Source organism: Dysidea avara, chromosome 1 (genome assembly GCF_963678975.1).
Source record: "Dysidea avara chromosome 1, odDysAvar1.4, whole genome shotgun sequence".
NCBI lineage: Eukaryota > Metazoa > Porifera > Demospongiae > Dictyoceratida > Dysideidae > Dysidea > Dysidea avara.
The window spans coordinates 34,624,376-34,641,966 of record NC_089272.1 but is presented as its reverse complement, the minus strand read 5'-3'; the positions used below and the strand labels follow the sequence as shown (position 1 = coordinate 34,641,966).

At 35.7% G+C, this 17,591-nt stretch overlaps 1 protein-coding gene and 1 long non-coding RNA gene across 5 annotated transcripts in view; one reads left to right on the top strand and one right to left on the bottom strand.

The window, feature by feature from the left end:
• The window catches only part of LOC136263117 (uncharacterized), a 206,026-nt gene that overhangs the window by 48,750 nt on the left and 139,685 nt on the right, over positions 1 to 17,591 (bottom strand). The window lies entirely within an intron of this gene.
• LOC136263035 (adhesion G protein-coupled receptor L4-like) overlaps positions 1 to 17,591 on the top strand; it is a 71,236-nt gene that overhangs the window by 47,889 nt on the left and 5,756 nt on the right. For all 3 annotated transcript variants that reach the window (XM_066057487.1, XM_066057495.1, XM_066057502.1), the window contains 8 exons: positions 1,347 to 1,458; positions 3,863 to 4,019; positions 8,074 to 8,158; positions 8,263 to 8,329; positions 13,603 to 13,706; positions 15,576 to 15,705; positions 15,762 to 15,803; positions 17,452 to 17,520. In XM_066057487.1, the coding sequence (XP_065913559.1) occupies positions 1,347 to 1,458; positions 3,863 to 4,019; positions 8,074 to 8,158; positions 8,263 to 8,329; positions 13,603 to 13,706; positions 15,576 to 15,705; positions 15,762 to 15,803; positions 17,452 to 17,520 (766 nt within the window). The remainder of the gene's footprint in view (positions 1 to 1,346; positions 1,459 to 3,862; positions 4,020 to 8,073; positions 8,159 to 8,262; positions 8,330 to 13,602; positions 13,707 to 15,575; positions 15,706 to 15,761; positions 15,804 to 17,451; positions 17,521 to 17,591) is intronic.

The window sequence follows — 17,591 nt, the reverse complement described above, 5'->3', positions numbered from 1 at the left end:
CTATCAGTGTGTTTTATGTTACATCTCTTTACCTTGGTGCTAATGCATTGGCTGTTGCTACCATAGTTATTGTCAAACCTGTTTTGTTTCTTTTCATACACCAAGTTAAAAGTGGCCTAGTCAATGTTTATCAATTCTACGTACATTAATGATTAAATCTTTGGTGGATAACTAGCATGTGGAAATAGACCAGTTCATTTAAAGACTTAAAATGCAGTTAGTATTATTTTCACATGACGTAACAACTGGATGCTGTAGATGCCCATAAAAATGTATTGAAGCCATTGGGAAAATGATGATAATAATTATTGATGGTTAAATCTCTGTTAGTTACAAGGTATATCTTTGTCTGTAGGTTTAATGAGACTACATTAATTGCTCTTTAGATTTTGTGGTTCTCCACAGTGAGTAAAGTGAAAGATGAGCAAGTTATAGTATGAAGTTAAATATTTTGCTGAAAAACACTTTCCATAACTAATACTCATGAGTGGATCTAAAAACTACTCAGAAGTGGGTGAAAAAGCTTGCTATAGTAGAGCATTTCATCAATCACAGCAAAGATAAAGCCATATACAATCAACTTGATGTGTCAGCAAACAAACAAACATCATATTTAGCAAGCTAGTAAACACAGTCCAAGTGATCTGAACACTTGTTTTGTGTTGTTCAATTTAAACATAGAAACAAGCACCTTTTTACATGTTTCACTAGTCACCAAACAACTTTTTTTCCAGGCACTTTCAACTTCTGAATTACCTGCATATAAATTCCCAATGGTTACACCTATAGAAAGAAGACAACCACCAAAAGGTATAGAAATCAATGTGCTGTAGTTTTCCATGCTGTTTGGACACTTCTTTAGATTCTGGGTAACAAATATTTTAGTGTCCATAGTCGTCCATTTCCCAATAGTTTCTGTATACTTTAATGGTTAACCATAGCATCTAGTATTGTGCAATAGCAAATACCAGAGCAATTAAAATACTTTTGCCTTAAATGGACTGGTCGATTCAAAATACAACAACAGCAAAATCTGACCCGAGACTGAATTTAGGAGCTGAAAATTTTAAATGAATTAAAGTGCAATGACCCTCAGATATGTGGTATTTAAAATGTACATACTGTAGCCTTGCAGAAAATAGAATACCAGCAATTTGAGGAATAGAGAGTTAAATCTCCTAACAAAAAACATTTCACATCATACAACCAACTAGCTAAAATAATTTTATTACTAAGTAGTAATACAATTATTTTAGTCGGTTGGTTGTTTAACAAGTTTTTACTGTAAATGGATTTGTATGGTATGCTGTGTTACCTGGTATTTACATGTGTGTTATTTATTACAGACGAAATTCACTGAAATCCAAACATAATATTGTTCATCTAAATCTTTCAATTGCTCTTTTAATTGGTTTAATACTCTTTGTAAGTGGAATAGAAAATTCTACAGGCAGTGAAGTGAGTTGTTACAGTTATTGTATCATTGAATGGTGTTTTGTCGTACAAAGAAGTTCTCCTAACATTGATATGCATTACATCTTATCAATTTTGATTTATCTGGGTACTAAGAGTATGCTTATGTATTGTGCAGGCCCCGGCCTATTATGCCCAAAATTTTACCTATTATGCTTTTGATCAAAAATTAAGCCTATTATGCTCAAAATTATGCTTTCAAAATCAAGATTATACTCTAGAACTTTATTAGAGTATATTAGTGTGTTCTGACTGCTGTATTGGAGTAAGTGACTGCTCTATTAGAGTATTTCGATCTTTCTGCAAAGTGTGAATAACCAACAAAGAAACAGTCTAATAAGTGTTTTAAAATGTGAAATGCACTAATAATACTATTGGCAGTGATTATTTACATTCTTTCAGGTGCGCATATTCCACATTTTAATTAAAATTTTAAATATTGTCCATATTATACTGGCATTATGCTTGATGCTTTTGGCCACATATTATGTTTTAAATTATGCCGACATAATCGGCTGGGGCCTAGTATTGTGAATAAATTTAAAAAGTGGGTGGTGCCTGTTTCTATGAGCAAAGCCCTATAACATGCAAGACATTGTGTTTATGGCTATAATATGTGACACAATAAATGCCAAGTTATACAGTACAATTGTACAGCTAGACTAGAATCATAAAATAATACTTGTCTAGCAACTGTAATACAGTAGATATACAGTAGATCCCTCAGTTATCCAACCATCTTTTATCCATATCCTGATTTATCCGAAATTGGAAATGATTGTTCTATTAGAGTATTTAAGCACACATGTATGCTCTATTAGAGTATTTCAACAAAGCTCTGTATATAAATGTGTGGGCTTCAGTTATCCGAACAATTTACTTATCTGAACACTTTCGACATTGTCAGAGATATATTGGGGTTTGGATAGCCAATGTATACAGTGTTTTAATACTAAAATAACTATTACTGATTTAAAAACGAAAAGGGATAAAAAGTAGTGAAAAAAGAGATGAAATGATAGTACAGTATTACAACATAGCTCAATAGGAAAATCCCTACATTGGCATGTCATAGCAATTTTGTTTAATGCTGGAGTAGAGATTTTACATGCTGTAATGCCATCATTCATCTCTTTGTTTCACCACTTTATCACTTAAATCCCAGCTTCATAAAAATAATATACAGTACTAGTTTGCTTAGTTTTTGTTTTCAGCTAATACACATAACTGTTTTATTACATGACTGTTAGAGTGACTGCTGTATTACAATATCTTAAGTGTGGTGTTTTAAGGGGACATGTTCACTATTCCTTATTTTCACTGTGCTACCATGCTATGATTATAAATTCAGCTACAACATATACTAGGTGGGGTCATCATGTTTGAGTATATAGTATGTTAAGAGGTGGCCTCTGCACTCAATAGTTATTAGTTAATTTAGATCATTAAGGGGCATGACCTCAAAACCTGTTGTGAAGTTACAGATTTGTATCTACCAGGTGTTCAGTACCTCGTACAATAGCGTAAGCACTTTAAATAGTTTTGTGATGTCAAAATATGATCCTCAAGGATAGTGGTGATACGGAAAAGTAATGCTTTGATACAGTTTATTTGCATGAAGAAGATGATGACCACCTGATTGAAAATAAAGACAAAGACACTTGTCAGAACCCTAAAAGGCACATTCCACTGGTGAATTTGTTACTGTGGCATAAAATGGTGGCAAGCAGGCAGACCAAAAGTCAGGTTTTGGCAATTTTCTAACAGTTCAATATCCAGTCATCTGTAATAGCTTTTAATGCAGTGAAAAGAAAATTTTTATCATGTTAAGATACCTCTATACACTGTATGATGATGATTTTTACCCTTAAATGCACATAAGCCTATATATAGACAGTTTAAGTATGGCCTTTAAAAACCCATAAGCCTTTATTTAGGCTTTTACATATGGCTGTAAACAAAGCACTGTAACTTTTGAAGCTTTCATCGTATAATTTGTGCCATTCTACTCGTGATGTAAAATGATACCTAGGGGTTTACCCTACGAGTAAACTATAGGAACCAAAACTTGCCATAAAAAATAATTTTCAACAAAGAACCACAAAAATCCATTACATACTGTTAGAAACCTTGCCAGTTTGTCCGAATCACTGCAAACAAGCATTATTCAAATTACCATTCAATGGCAAATCAGGCCATATACAATTAACTCATATGATTAAACGCACAATCAATAAATTTGCTAATGAGTACCCACATGTGCCTAGGTAGTTCACCCAGATGAAGATGTCTCAAATTTAAGCAACTGGTTTTGGTGTTGCTACCTTTTTGTTGTTGCTACTGCTGTGTGATACATTTATATTTTTGGTGTTGTTTTGTGTACTTGCAGGGAACCTGTTTAGTGGTCGCAATTCTTCTACACTACTTCTTTTTGGCTGTGTTTTGTTGGATGCTGTGTGAAGGAATTATAATCTTAGTGATGTTTTTTGCATTGTTTTACAAAGGAATTTTCCAGCGTTTGTTTTTCTTCATGATAATTGGCTGGGGTAAGGCATTACTTGTTCATACAGACACAAGGAATAATTAGGGATTTTAAACTCATATATAGAAATAAAAAGTATATGTTATGAAACAAGGGAGCATGCCTACACCTGCAGATATACTAGTGCATATTCATCCCCACTTCAGTATTATAGTCAATAATATAACCATGACTGATTCAGAAGTATATAGTAAATAAATATCTGCTAGTATAGCTGCACTTATATTGCTGCAGAGGCAGTTGACCTTCCTTGTTTCACCTCAAATTTAAAATTCTTAAATTTTCTTGTATTGTGCAATTGTTTGGTCTTTTTGTAGCATAACTGTAACTGGTGAACTCGCACATACCATATCAAGGAATAGAATGTGCTAAATAATAATTAGACACCAAGACCAAGGGAACTAAGCAATTTAGTAACCCCGATGGCCCAAGGCTGTAGCATCCTGAGCACAGTGAGGGCACTACTAAGGGCCAGAGGAGTTACTAAATTGCTTAGTTCCTCGGTGTCTAACTTATTTAGACTATGGTTTAAAGTACGTACCTTTATAGCCAGAGCATGAGTGTGGGGTGAAAGAGCAATGCAGAACAACAGAATGGTTTCTTCCTGAAGTCCTTACAGCACCCAAAAAATAATTATTCGACCGGTAACCAAAGTAATGGCTAGAGCTACAGCATATATGCTGTATAGTCTACTATTTGTCCAGAATTATTTGCGGAACACGGAGAAGAAGACTATTACAGTATTATCAAGTACTGCAGTGTACCTTTCATGTTACAATTATTTATCATGTACAAAATTGCTGGAGGGCGGGTTACTAAATGAACATGTGTAGGTGACTAAATGAGCATTTCAGGTGACTAAGTGATTTAGTAACCCTGTAAATGAGTTGTACCATAGTCTAAATAATAGTTATACACCAAGACCAAGGGAACTAAGTGATTTAGTAACCCCAACGGCCCGAGGCTGTAGTATCCCGAGCATAGCAAAGGAGGTACTAAGGGCCTGAGGAGTTACTAAATCACTTAGTTCCGTAGATCACTACTGTGTCTAACTTACTTAGACTATGCATTGTAATGGTTTAATGTATGTACTTTTTTATAGCCATGACATGAGTATGGGGTGACAGAGCAATGAAAAATAGCTGACATCCATCCTGAAATTCCTATGGTGTCCACAAAAATTTTTTTGAGGGGTGGGTACCTGTAACCGGAGTAACAGCTTCAGCTAGATGTGCTTATATAGTCTTCAGATTATACATTTGCAGAACACAAAGAAAAAGAGTATTACAAATATTAACAATAAGCATTAAAGATGAAAATGAAAGTGTAATTCTGCTCCCAAGAATAAAGAATTGCTACTTGATGATCCATGACAGCGAACGTTGGCCGGTTCTTCACCTAGCCACTCCGCTAAATTAAAAACCAAGTTGTTCAACAGCCTGTGATGCATGTAATGGTAGATATAGAAAGACACACGCGCCAAGTACTTCAGTGCATATTTTTGTTTTATCTTGTACAAAATTTCTTGTGAGCACACAGGTGATTAAGTGAACATGTGTAGGTGACTAAGTGAACATGTGTAGGTGACTAAGTGATTTAGTAAACCTCTATATAAATGAGCTGTTATATAGTCTAAATATTCATAAACCGAATTTTCATGAATGTGCTTTCCGATCATCATTTATATGAACGCTACAGTACTTGAAGTGTCCATTCTTCTTTGTTATCATCTTGGCTGCCATCTTTGATTTCACAACCTTTTTAAAACCAGTGCTTTGAAGGCCACCAACTTGGATGTTTTGTGTGTATCATACATAACACACTGGCTTGGTAAATTAGTCATAAACCTAGCATTGGTTCACAGCATTGTTACAGGAATATTCCAACAAAATCTTTAGTATTCATAATTAGAAAAAGACTAGCACGTGTATTCCCCATAGTGCCAATCAGACTCTAAAGTGAAGACTATGTAGACATGTTAGCCACCTTTTGTAGTCAAATGTATTTGGCAAGTATCTATAGATATGAAACCACACATTTTGGGAACTAGACATATATGTACTAAACAATTACTGAAATATGAAGTGGCCATTCCACTTCACTTTTAGCCAAAGGCGTAGGAACAATTTTCAGAGTGGGGGGCCAAAGATAGCCATTACCAGTTAACCATAAACTGATCAACACCCATGCAGACACACAGGGTCCCATTGTTACAGCTCCTCTGTACTAGTGCTCGGCGGTATTGAAATTTGAATACATGGTATTAGTAACAAGAAGATATCGCGGTATATCGATATATAGTTAGCTTGTTATTGTAGCTATTGCATCATTTCTTGGGCCTAGTATGAAGCAGTATGCATCCCAAAAACCAAAACTATATAGTTCAGTACAAGTAGGCATGTGTTGTAATGTGACAACCTCAAGTTTTTCTTTAGGGTGTGTCTGCTAAACCATCAACAATTTGGGTAATTAAACACCAAAGGCTAGCTGGGTTAAAAGCAATCCTATACTGGTATTCATCAATATACCGGTATTTTGATATATCGGTTATCAAAGATGTCAGGGTATGATAATTGGTTATGATAATTTATCACAATAAACGGTATTACCGGTATATCGCAGAGTACTACTCTGTACCCAGTTCATACGTGCGTTTATATAAAGGTGTTGTGGGGTGTGTTATCACTAGTTAATAGCCCTACACCTATACTGCATAGCTACCTCTTCACTCCCTATCCTGCTAATGGCTGCTATGCTCCTCTACACCTACTGCATGTACTCGATGCATGTATATATCATGTGAGAAATCATGTTCATGTGAAGGTCTTCTTTTTATGCTACTACACACTACAAGGATTACAAAATTAATAGTTGCTATCCGAAGAGTGAAACATCATTACCTTTAAAGAACTACAAACTGGGATGTCTGCTCTAGCAGGAGTTCCCAAACTGAGTGTAGATCACGTGAATACCATACTGTATTCACAGTTGGCCACTTTCATTTTCAGCATCCTTGTATGTTCCTCTTTAGACTACTTAATAAATCTACTTCACCAAAGTATTTATATAAATTGTCGGTAGTCAGCAACTCCCATACACTCGCACACTACAGTGAGACTGCCCTTAGATTTTTTACCAACCTCAATTCGAGTTAAATCTTTTCCACATCATATAATGCCATGGATGTGGCACTTTTTCTACTGTTTAAACTTCTCACTGCACGGGATTCAGGAAATATTTGAACAACAGATATCATGTGCAAGCATAACAGAAATAAAGTTACAGGCACTTCTTGTGTTTAATACAGTACAATGAATGGCTTGACAGTTGTGGTGGACTGGTGATGCCACACTCCAGAGAATGATTTTGCATGATGGTTGTATGGCTTCTCGTATCGAGGTATGCATTTCTGTGTGTGTATATAGCTTTGGCTACTTGGCTCAAAAGTGGGAGGGCCAAAACATGCTTTTGAAAATAGTGTGGGGGCCTGGCCCCCCTGGTTCCTACGCCCTTGCTTTTAGCTATTCCATTTGTTATACAGCATTAGAAATGAAGAACAATACATGAAGCACCTCTGCAATCACCAGGTCACATGACAAAATCAAAGCACTGAAGCCATCACGTGTTACTGCAAATCAACACCTATTTGATAGTCTAGAAAGAAATGGAACACAGGACATGCTGTGAAGGCATGTCTTTGGCCAAAGCAACATCATACAGTGAAGAAATAAAGTCCAGAGCCTTATCTGTGTTGAGTTATGTTTTGTTGAAGGCATCAATCAATCAGTCAGGCAGTTATTGTAGTCAGATTTAGCTACTGTAAATGAAAGATTAAAACCTTCCTAGAAATTTGTTGAAAGGGTTTGGGGTCCTTTTAATGACATTTATGGGCTTTGTTATGCCTAAACAATACTGCCAAGCTGTTATGAAGGATAGTAATGCTGGTTTTTGGGTGATAATTTTGGGCAGGAAAGTGAAAACCTCCATGTTTCTTTACTATTCAGTACTACCATACTGTATGGTTACACACTTTGCTTATATTTTAATATATTCTACAGGTCTTCCTATACCAATAGTAGCAGTATCAGCTGGACTGTCACACAAAAACTATGGAATTAAAGATAGTGATGGATCACTAACAGCGTAAGCATTGATTATGTATAGTTTAATGGATGATTAATTCTACTGTATGCATATATACATGTGTAACATCTTCATATGCAATTCTCTTACACATTACTGATTAGTTGTTGGATCTCTGAAGAAGATGGTGCCATTTGGGCATTTACTGCTCCTCTTGCTGTTATTTTATTGGTTAGTTTAACTCTTCATTGAATATTATGTATATACAGTATATATTGTGTATTTAACTCCACAAGTGAAGAAAAACAGCCCTTGCTCATAGCTAAATACCGTATTTGACTGGATAATAGCCGTGGCTACTATAACCTTCAGCAAGCAAGACCCTGCGGCTATTATGTGAAGGCAGCTATTATCCGAGGGCGGCTACTATGGGCTTGTGTAGCAGCAGCTCGTGGTGTTTATATGGATTCACGAGTGACTGACCTAACTTCTCTCAAAAATGCTACTGTATGTCCTGGTTTAAAACAATTTCTTTGCCAGTTTCTGCTTCAAACGTGTATTATCAACACTTGTAACGGTATGTTCTGATACAAGCCATGGCTCTTATCCAAGAGCGGCTCTTATTACAACAATTCTAGGCTGTAAAGCAGCTACTATCCAGGGGTAGCTATTATACAAGCCACGGCTATTAACTGGTTAAATACAGTACTTAACAGTATTATGCAGCTAATTTTTCAGTCATGAATATGGCATAGAATTTTGTTTGAATTTAGATCATGTGATTTACACTGTATAATAAAGCAGTCAAGCTGTGGAATGGTGTGTACCCCAAAATTCAGGGTAGAAAAGTTGTAAAATCACAGATGATAGCCAAGATATGGTTGCAATGATCAATCATTTTGATTGTGGTCATTATAAATAGTTGACAGTAACATAATGATACAGCCAGATCTTGGCTTCCATTTTTTGGTATCCCAACTTTTTTACCCTGGAATTATTTTTGGAGCTGTTTTTGGGCGACAACTACAGAATTTCAGCTAGTATTAAGTTGCAAGGCCAATGACACTAATAGAACAGTCCCATAAAGTAAAATGGTGCCCCTGAAATGGCAAACAAGCATTGTCCATGCAGAATACTAACCAAAGACTGCATCTAAGCATTCAAGCCATTGAGTCACTACAGCCAGTTATTTGTCTCCCTTATTTTTGTCTTTACACAGTAAAATTGAAGTTCAACTTTAAACATGACATATCTGAAGAAAGAGCTAAACATGTGCATGCAGGCCTATACTGTAGAAAATGTTTAATGCAATGGATAAAAGGTGCAAACTGTGCTAAAAATAATGTGAATAACCATTAATTTTATTAATGAAACTACAGCTGTAAGTTGCTATTGGCAAAAACCTTGATGTCATGGTATAATTATATTAAAGCAAGTGGATTTGAAAATCTTTGTTTCATAATAGTATGTTTGTTGTGTGTGACATGTTGAAAGTAGGCTTCATGAAATAATGGGTTTCAGATAGGGACCCACCGATTATGCTCATTATTTTACCTATTATGCTATGCTGCACTACTCAAAATTTTGCCTATTAGGCCAATGAAACTTGATTACCAGTTTCTCGCTCAGATTTTTGAAAATTTGATGCGGGCGGGCGGTTATTATTCATTATTCATTATTTTTCCAAAAGCACAACACACATCCAAACATGAAGATTTCTGTCAAAAAAACAGTGAGATCTACACTGATTATTCTTGCATTAAATAGCTAAAGTACGTTACTAATCTATAACAAGTGATTTTTCCATTAGAGTATAGCTGATTGCTCTATTAGAGTAAAAGTGACTGTTCTATTAGAGTATTTCGATCTGAAATACCAATAATGAAATTCCATGCGGGTGTATCAAAAGCATGCGGGCGATGACGCGAAACTGCTAATCAAGTTTCATTGGCCTTATGCTTACATTAATGCTCAATATTTATACCTCAGTTCCCATGTTTTTCTAGTTAATTACACTTTATGGGAAAACAGTAAGTTGCAGGAGCACAGACTCTAAATCCTTGCTTGTCAAAATGCATGTCACAGTAAAGATCGATATACTCTAATAGAACAGTCAGCTGTCTGATTATTCTCTGACTGTTCTATTAGAGTATATCGATCTTTTTATGTGTTATATATTTTGATAAGCAAGATTTTATGGCAATGCACAAATGTTCTGCCTATTATGCTAGCATTATATGCTCAATGCTTTCAGGCACCTATTATGCTCATTATTATGCCAGCATAATTGGCGGGTCCCTAGTTTCAGATTAAGTCACTAATCTATTGTACATAGTGACAGTTGTGATTTGATACATATAAATTTTGTGGTTACCAATAAAAGTTTGACTATTCTATGTGCATTGTATTTGAAGCCTGAAAGAGTACTGCTGTACTGCTGTACTGTGTATACAGTATGAGAATATCTTCAATAAACTATTATGCATACCACTATTTTTGTGACTACTTCTGTGAATATCTTCAATAATAATCAGATAAGAAAGGCCATGGGCAGCAGAAAGGAGGGCTCAGTCTGCTTAAGGGGGCTTAGTTCTCTTCAGATTAGAAACTATTCCTCTTTGAGTGGGGCTGAAAATTGCAAGAAAAGATGAATATACTCTAATAGAACATTCAAATACCATAATAGAGCAGTCAAGTGCTTCTTAAAGACTACAAGTAAACAAAAGCTTTGCCTGTACTGAAAATTTAACCCACACACAGTATATGACTTCTGCATTTCTTCCCATTGTACATTGTATAAACTGTATCCAAGCGTAAAAAGATTAAGGAAGAAAATCCATCCCTCCTGGAGGAGACTGAGTGTGGCCCCGACTAGACATTGGGTGACCTGCAGTTCGATTCCTGGGGTTGGAGGGATTTTTTTCCTTACTTTGGCCCCTTTTCTGTTACACCTTTTCAGCTATAAGTCACTAAGTCTAAGTCCTTGAAATTAGGTTAGGTAATCCTAAGGCTGCAGCACATGTTGCTGCAGACCTTCAGTGCTGGTCACTGTAAAGCATTGATACAGTAATACAATACAATACAAAAGGGTGATTTGTACTAGTGCTTTATAAATGTTGTATAACTTTTAACCTTACACAGATAAAGGTAATAACTTTTCCAATAAAGTTTCCAAAACAACTTTTACTTCAAATACATATAGTCTGTTTCAAATGCTTACAGATAAATGAGTTTAGCTAAAAGGTTTCAAATTGCACCTATATCTATATCTTTGATAAATTATGAAAGCCAAATTGGCTACAGCTTTTTGTGGTCCTACTGCCCAAAAGCTTTTACTCATGTGATTAGTATACATGACTTGGATTTGGCCATGAAATCATTCAGATGGCCGGAAAGCATTTTGTTATCCTTTGAGTTGAGAAACATATAAGAACTAGTTCTATAGTAAGTGTTTCCGCATGTTTTTGAATACAGACCACACTCACATTACTGATAACATGAAATTACTACTCCACATGCAAGCAAGCTTACCCTGCAAGCTTAATGATTAGTATAGGTAATCACACACATTTGAGTGCAATTAGGGAATAATTGTACGAGTAACAGTCAAAATTGCACGAGGCAAAGCCGAGTGCAATTTTGGCTGTTACGAGTACAATTATTCCATAATTGCACGAAAATGCGTGTGATTGCCTACTAATCACATAGTGACCACCCTTCGTGGTTTGTAGTACACATCTATCCAGTTCTATGTGGCCATTAACTTCAACCAGGTGATTGCATAATCCTTCTTTGTATTACATCATTAATTTTGTTGTTGCACTTAAAAGACTTCATGTGCCAGCAATTCTGATTGGCTACACAAAATGTCTACATATGTTGCACTTAAAAGGCTTCTATTGTCAGCTTCTTTGATTGGCTATTCATTATATCACTTTCTTGTTGCACTTAAAAGGCTTCTGTTATTCCGCTATTTTATTGGCTACTTTACAGTGCAATTACAGAAACAAGGCCATGGGATTTGGGATTAATTGCACTCCTACTATTGAGACTAATGTATGGCAAATTAAATCACTATGTGATTATGCCATAAATGATTCAATTAAAACATTAGGGTCACAAAACCAAAGGTATCCCTAGTTTATCATAGCCAAACATATTCAGAATGTAGCAACTGCTGATCCATAATCAATTCTTTCATGCATGTACATATATATAATGTATTCAGTGGTTGCACTCATATTGGCGTGGGTGATTGATCACCTGGTGCGGGCTATTAGCCTGCTATTGATTGTGAGTGTTACATATTAGCTGTAACATGGGGCAATTGGTAATGCCCATGTTACAACTAAAACTGTTACTATACAGGATTGACTACAGCTGTGTACATGGATATACAATATCTACTGCCACTACTTACTTTACTAGCTGTATGAATGCAATTGTTTATTTTGCTTTCAAATCTATTATAACAAGTACTAAAATTTTTTTTTGGAATTTTAGGAGTAGGGACCATAACACATTGATAAAAAGTACTGAAACAAGCTGAAGTAGTGCATGATATAATAAATCACAGTATAACAATAAGAAGTGATATATCCCTACTGCGCTCAAGATACCATAATGGAAATGCACAGTAGGGATAACTTCTTATATTGTTTTACTGTGATTTAATATCGTGCACTACACCTGTACTTCAGCTTGTTTCAGTACCTTTTATCAATGTGCTATGGCCCCTACTGAAGTTAAAAATTCCAAATTTTTTGTGTACTTGTTTAACTTTTTTTGTAAAATAAATTGTCATGACTGATGAACCCCACGCATACCGCATCAAAAGAAAGAAATGGCGCCACATGACCCAAAAAATCAATATCATCATTGGAAAAGTGACGTATCCATTATGCTTCGTTGTCAGCTATGTTCAACCTGTTATAAAGCATTACGAATCAAAAACTGCTCAAAAAGCACCTTTGCAATCAAAGTAGCCACTATGAAAAATATGGACGGTTTCTATTACTAAAGGAAGCCATGCATCATGTGCTACCGCTAAATCGACACCTTTCGCTGTCAACAAAGATGAATGAGACACAAAGGAGGACACTGGTAAGTCCATGAAGAATGCATTGCATGTAGTGCAGTATACCAAAAGGCACCTCTGATCTTGCGGTGAAGCGACATTGAAACGTGAAAAAAAATCAAGCTCATAGCCTTAGCCATTAGCAAGTTACATTTGTCTGAAGACTTCAGTTACTCAGTCAGTCAGTCACTAGAAAATTCTATTTAATAATTAAAAAAAAAATTTCACAGCAACTTTTAAAAAGCATTTCAGGTCAATTTGAAGGCTTTTTTGGGCTTAGTTTTACCTAACCAATGCTGCCTCATTGTCGTGAGGGAAAAGTGAAGTTGGTTTTTGGGTGATGTTTATTTGTGGGCCATGCCTACACCTTTGTGGTCCCTACTATACGGCACTATTGCACTGTATGATTAACCTTTCCTCCCTACAGATCAACTTATTCATTTTGATTATTTCACTTGTAAAAGTTTATCATTCAAGAAAACAGAAGGCTAACATGTCCAAAGCACATATGTCACAACATAATGCTGCCAAGTGAGGATTAGAAAATGAGTCATAACACTCCTTATTAATACGTATATGTATGAGTGTGCTCAATGTACCTGTTTATAGTATGATGTATTTTTATTCAGTGGAATTTTCTACTGACTGACTGACTAAGTGCCTGCCTGCCTGATTCCTTCAGACAAGCGTAACCCAGAAATAGCTATGGCATGTGCATCCATAAATGCCCAAGACTTACGCATTAAATTTTACACCATTCCATTCAAATTCTTGTAATTCAACACTCGCTTGCACTATTTCCACAAATCAACTGCCATTGTATTCCTTATAGATTGGCGATCATGATGGTATCAAAGATTTCTTTCTTGAACAATAGTAAGGTGTTAAAACATAGCTTTCAAACTAAATTCTTCGTTTGTACACTGTACTTAGAAAACCTGCTGTAACTTCGTCCCCATTTACACTACAGTGCTGGGATAAACATCAAAAGTCTCATCACGTCATGGCACATCATGTGGTATGTAGTGTCACGTGATTACAACTTAATAAAATGGCGGAGCGAGACGAAAATGCAATCGATGCAAAATGAATATTGTCAATTACGCGTGTGATGGAAGAGGAAAAAAGACCTTTCAAACTTTACGGAACTACTTCTATACTACTGTTTTGTGTTAGACAAATATCTTCTGTGAGATTCAAGAACATTTTACTGAAATTCTTGTGATCTTTATTGTACGTCAATAGCTTTTGTATGCTGCTTGAAATTTCTTTTTATAAAAATGATGTAAAAGCGACTGAAACTGTTATAAATCAAGGCTACTGTTCTGTATGTAAAATATCTTCTGTGAAAAGTTGTGTGACATGAAGGGGAATCTGTGCAAGAAAGGATAGCACCTTGAGATTTATGGTAGCACAGAAAATTCTCAAAACATATATATGATGTTTAATCAACCACGCCTCCAGGGGGTATGTCATGACCTCACCCTTCAAGTTTGTTATAAGTCAAGTTAGTTTCCACTTGGCGTCCAAAAGTGATGTACTAAATAGAAGAAAGTTATGGGTGTTTTAAAATTTGGACATTTATGGATGCAGGCACCATAAGACTACAGGCTTGCTTTTTTTTACCGTTTGACATTGCTTTGTCCCAAGATGTGCCTTTTGGCATACTGCAGTACATACAATGCATGCTTATGGACTTAAATTTGTCCTCTTTTGTGTCCCATTTCATTTTGCTGACTGCCCAAGGTGTAGGTAATTAATAGTTGAGGTGTGTGAATCATCCGTATTTTTCTGTGGTGACTGGATTGATTGCAGAGGTGTTTCTCCCGCTGTTCTTCATTTGTAGCACTGTGTAACAGACTGAACATAATTATAGCTGAAAGTGAAGTGTGATGGCTATTCCCTTCCGAGTCTGTAATTGATAACTGGGGTGTGTGTTCAGATGTAAACAAACAAATATAAGGAAAAATAAGGAATTTTAAGTTCGATTAGGGATCATATAAAAAAGTAGGGAAAAAAGGAGGTTGCCTACACGTGCAGATGTACTAGTGAACATTTAATCCCTAATTCAGTCATGGGTATATATACACTGAAGTAGGATATTAAATATCCACTAGTATTTCTGCAGATGTAGGCGACCTTCCTTGTTTCCCTACTTTTTTCTATGATCCCTAATCAAACTTACAATTCCAAATTTTTCTTCTACTTGTGTGTACTTCAATATTATACTGTAACTGCTTCCACTTGTAGACAACTCATTATAATAAATACTCATTCTTCACTGTCACGTTAATTTCGTCGTTGTATGAGTCTTAAAAAATAATAGTTGTTCATAGAACATGTACAAACCTCATACAGTCAAACAGTAGTATGTGTATTATCTTATTACATACTTTATAGAACATTGTTGGTGAGCGTGTTGGCTCTTCTGCCTTTACTTGGAGGAACTTGGATATTGGGAATGTTGTTTTTGGTTGATAGTGACTCTGTAGTTGTAGCATGGATCTTCACTATTGTGAACTCAATGCAGGTGTGCAATTCAAACTTCAAATACTAGCATGTTTACTAAGTTTGTATATTTCATAGGGTTTTGCAATATTTTATTTCCATGTTGTTAGGAACAAGGAGGTATGATTTTTGCATTACATCAACATCCACATGGAATATACAGGGTGTACTTATGTCTTGAAGTGTGCAATGTTTTGCAATCCTTGAAAGAATTATTATGTATGTGTGTAGCATCCAATAATTTTCCTACATGCAACATAGTATCTATACCAAAGACAGCCAAGGTGTAACAAAAGGTTGTGGGACCCACCAGGGTGAAAAGGTTGTAAAAAAATCAAAGGTGGCAGCCAAGAAATGGCTGTGATTGTAGGTTAATTATGGCAATTCAAGTGAATTTGTGCTGCCTCTTTCAAGTTTCACTAGGATCGGCACCAAATTCATCCGAATTTTTGGTATTAAAGTTCTTGCCATTAACCTACCATCACAGCACCATCTATGATTTCACACCTTCTTTCATCCTGGCCATTTAGGGGATGCACCTTTTTACAGCTTGGTTGTTCTCGGTATAGATACTGTATTATTGCTTTTTGTAATTGCAAGCCTCACAGCCGGCTTATGGCCAACATTACTACTGAAAGTAGAGAAAGATTTTTTTAACTTGCACGGGTCTAATTAATTATTAATTTGCAACTGTGTAATAGTATTGTATACGTATGTGTTTCTGGGAGACTTTGTTGTGTAACTGAACAGTTTACAAGGTGACTTTTTTTACAACTGAATACTCTAACATGATGACTTGTTATGTGGCTGAGCACTCCACAAGGTGACTTGTAATGAAGCAGAAACCTATAATTGTTGGCTTGTTATGTATCTGAATACTCTATAGAGTGACTTCTTTTTAGCTGAACTATCTGACTCGATGTGTAGCTGAACTTTCTACTGGAAACTTGTTACTCGCTGAACTCTCTACAAAATTACTTATTACATATGTAGTTGAACTCTCTACAGGATAACTTTGTTATTAATTTGACCTCTCTTGAGGGTGACTTGTTGAGTAACTGAATGATCTTTTAGAGTGATTAACTAAAATGTAGCTGAATGCTCTAATAGGGTGACTGTTAGAGTCTGTCGATTGCATACTTGCTACACATAGTTGGTTTTCGCATTGTGGCTTTAATCTGATTCTTCTCTACCACTGAAAGGACCATCTACATACTGCTCATTCCCCTGAGCAAATTGCCTGATAGACGTGATAACTAATGTTATTCACAAAACTCAATCTTGCAGTCATTGTGCACATTTGGTTATATTTTACAGGTGCTTCTCTATGGTCTTTATCCTGATTACTTTCACACCACTAAAAGGCATTCCTACAATGGTTGATATACCACAAATCTATTTTCATTCATTCCTTGAAGCAAATCACCCCTCAGCGGATCATCTTGAGGGATGATAGAATTAGAATTTTTTCATGTGAATAATTGATCATAACTCCATTAGATTCGCACAAAAAATTGTACTGATTTACTGCAATGATAAGTATTCAAATGCCGTTACAGTATTTTGTTAAAGACATAGCCAAAAGTGGTCAACTGAAAATGGAGTAATTTGTTTTCTTAAAACTATACTGTAAGTGCAATGAGAGTGATATGCAGAGTATGCTATAGTATATTTCCTTCATATAAGTAAGCATTTATAAGATTACAGTATGGTAGAGTATGTTGTTACCTTACACTGAGTATTGTATATACCCTTTTAACACATGCAGGTAAAGGCTGAAATTCAAGAAAAATTTACAAACTGGCGGAAGGAAAGAATGCTGAGATCATCAATGAAGGTTAGTTGGCAGCTAAAATAGATACAGTAATTGAGCAAAGTGTACTAAAGCCTGAGCTAACCTCATAGACA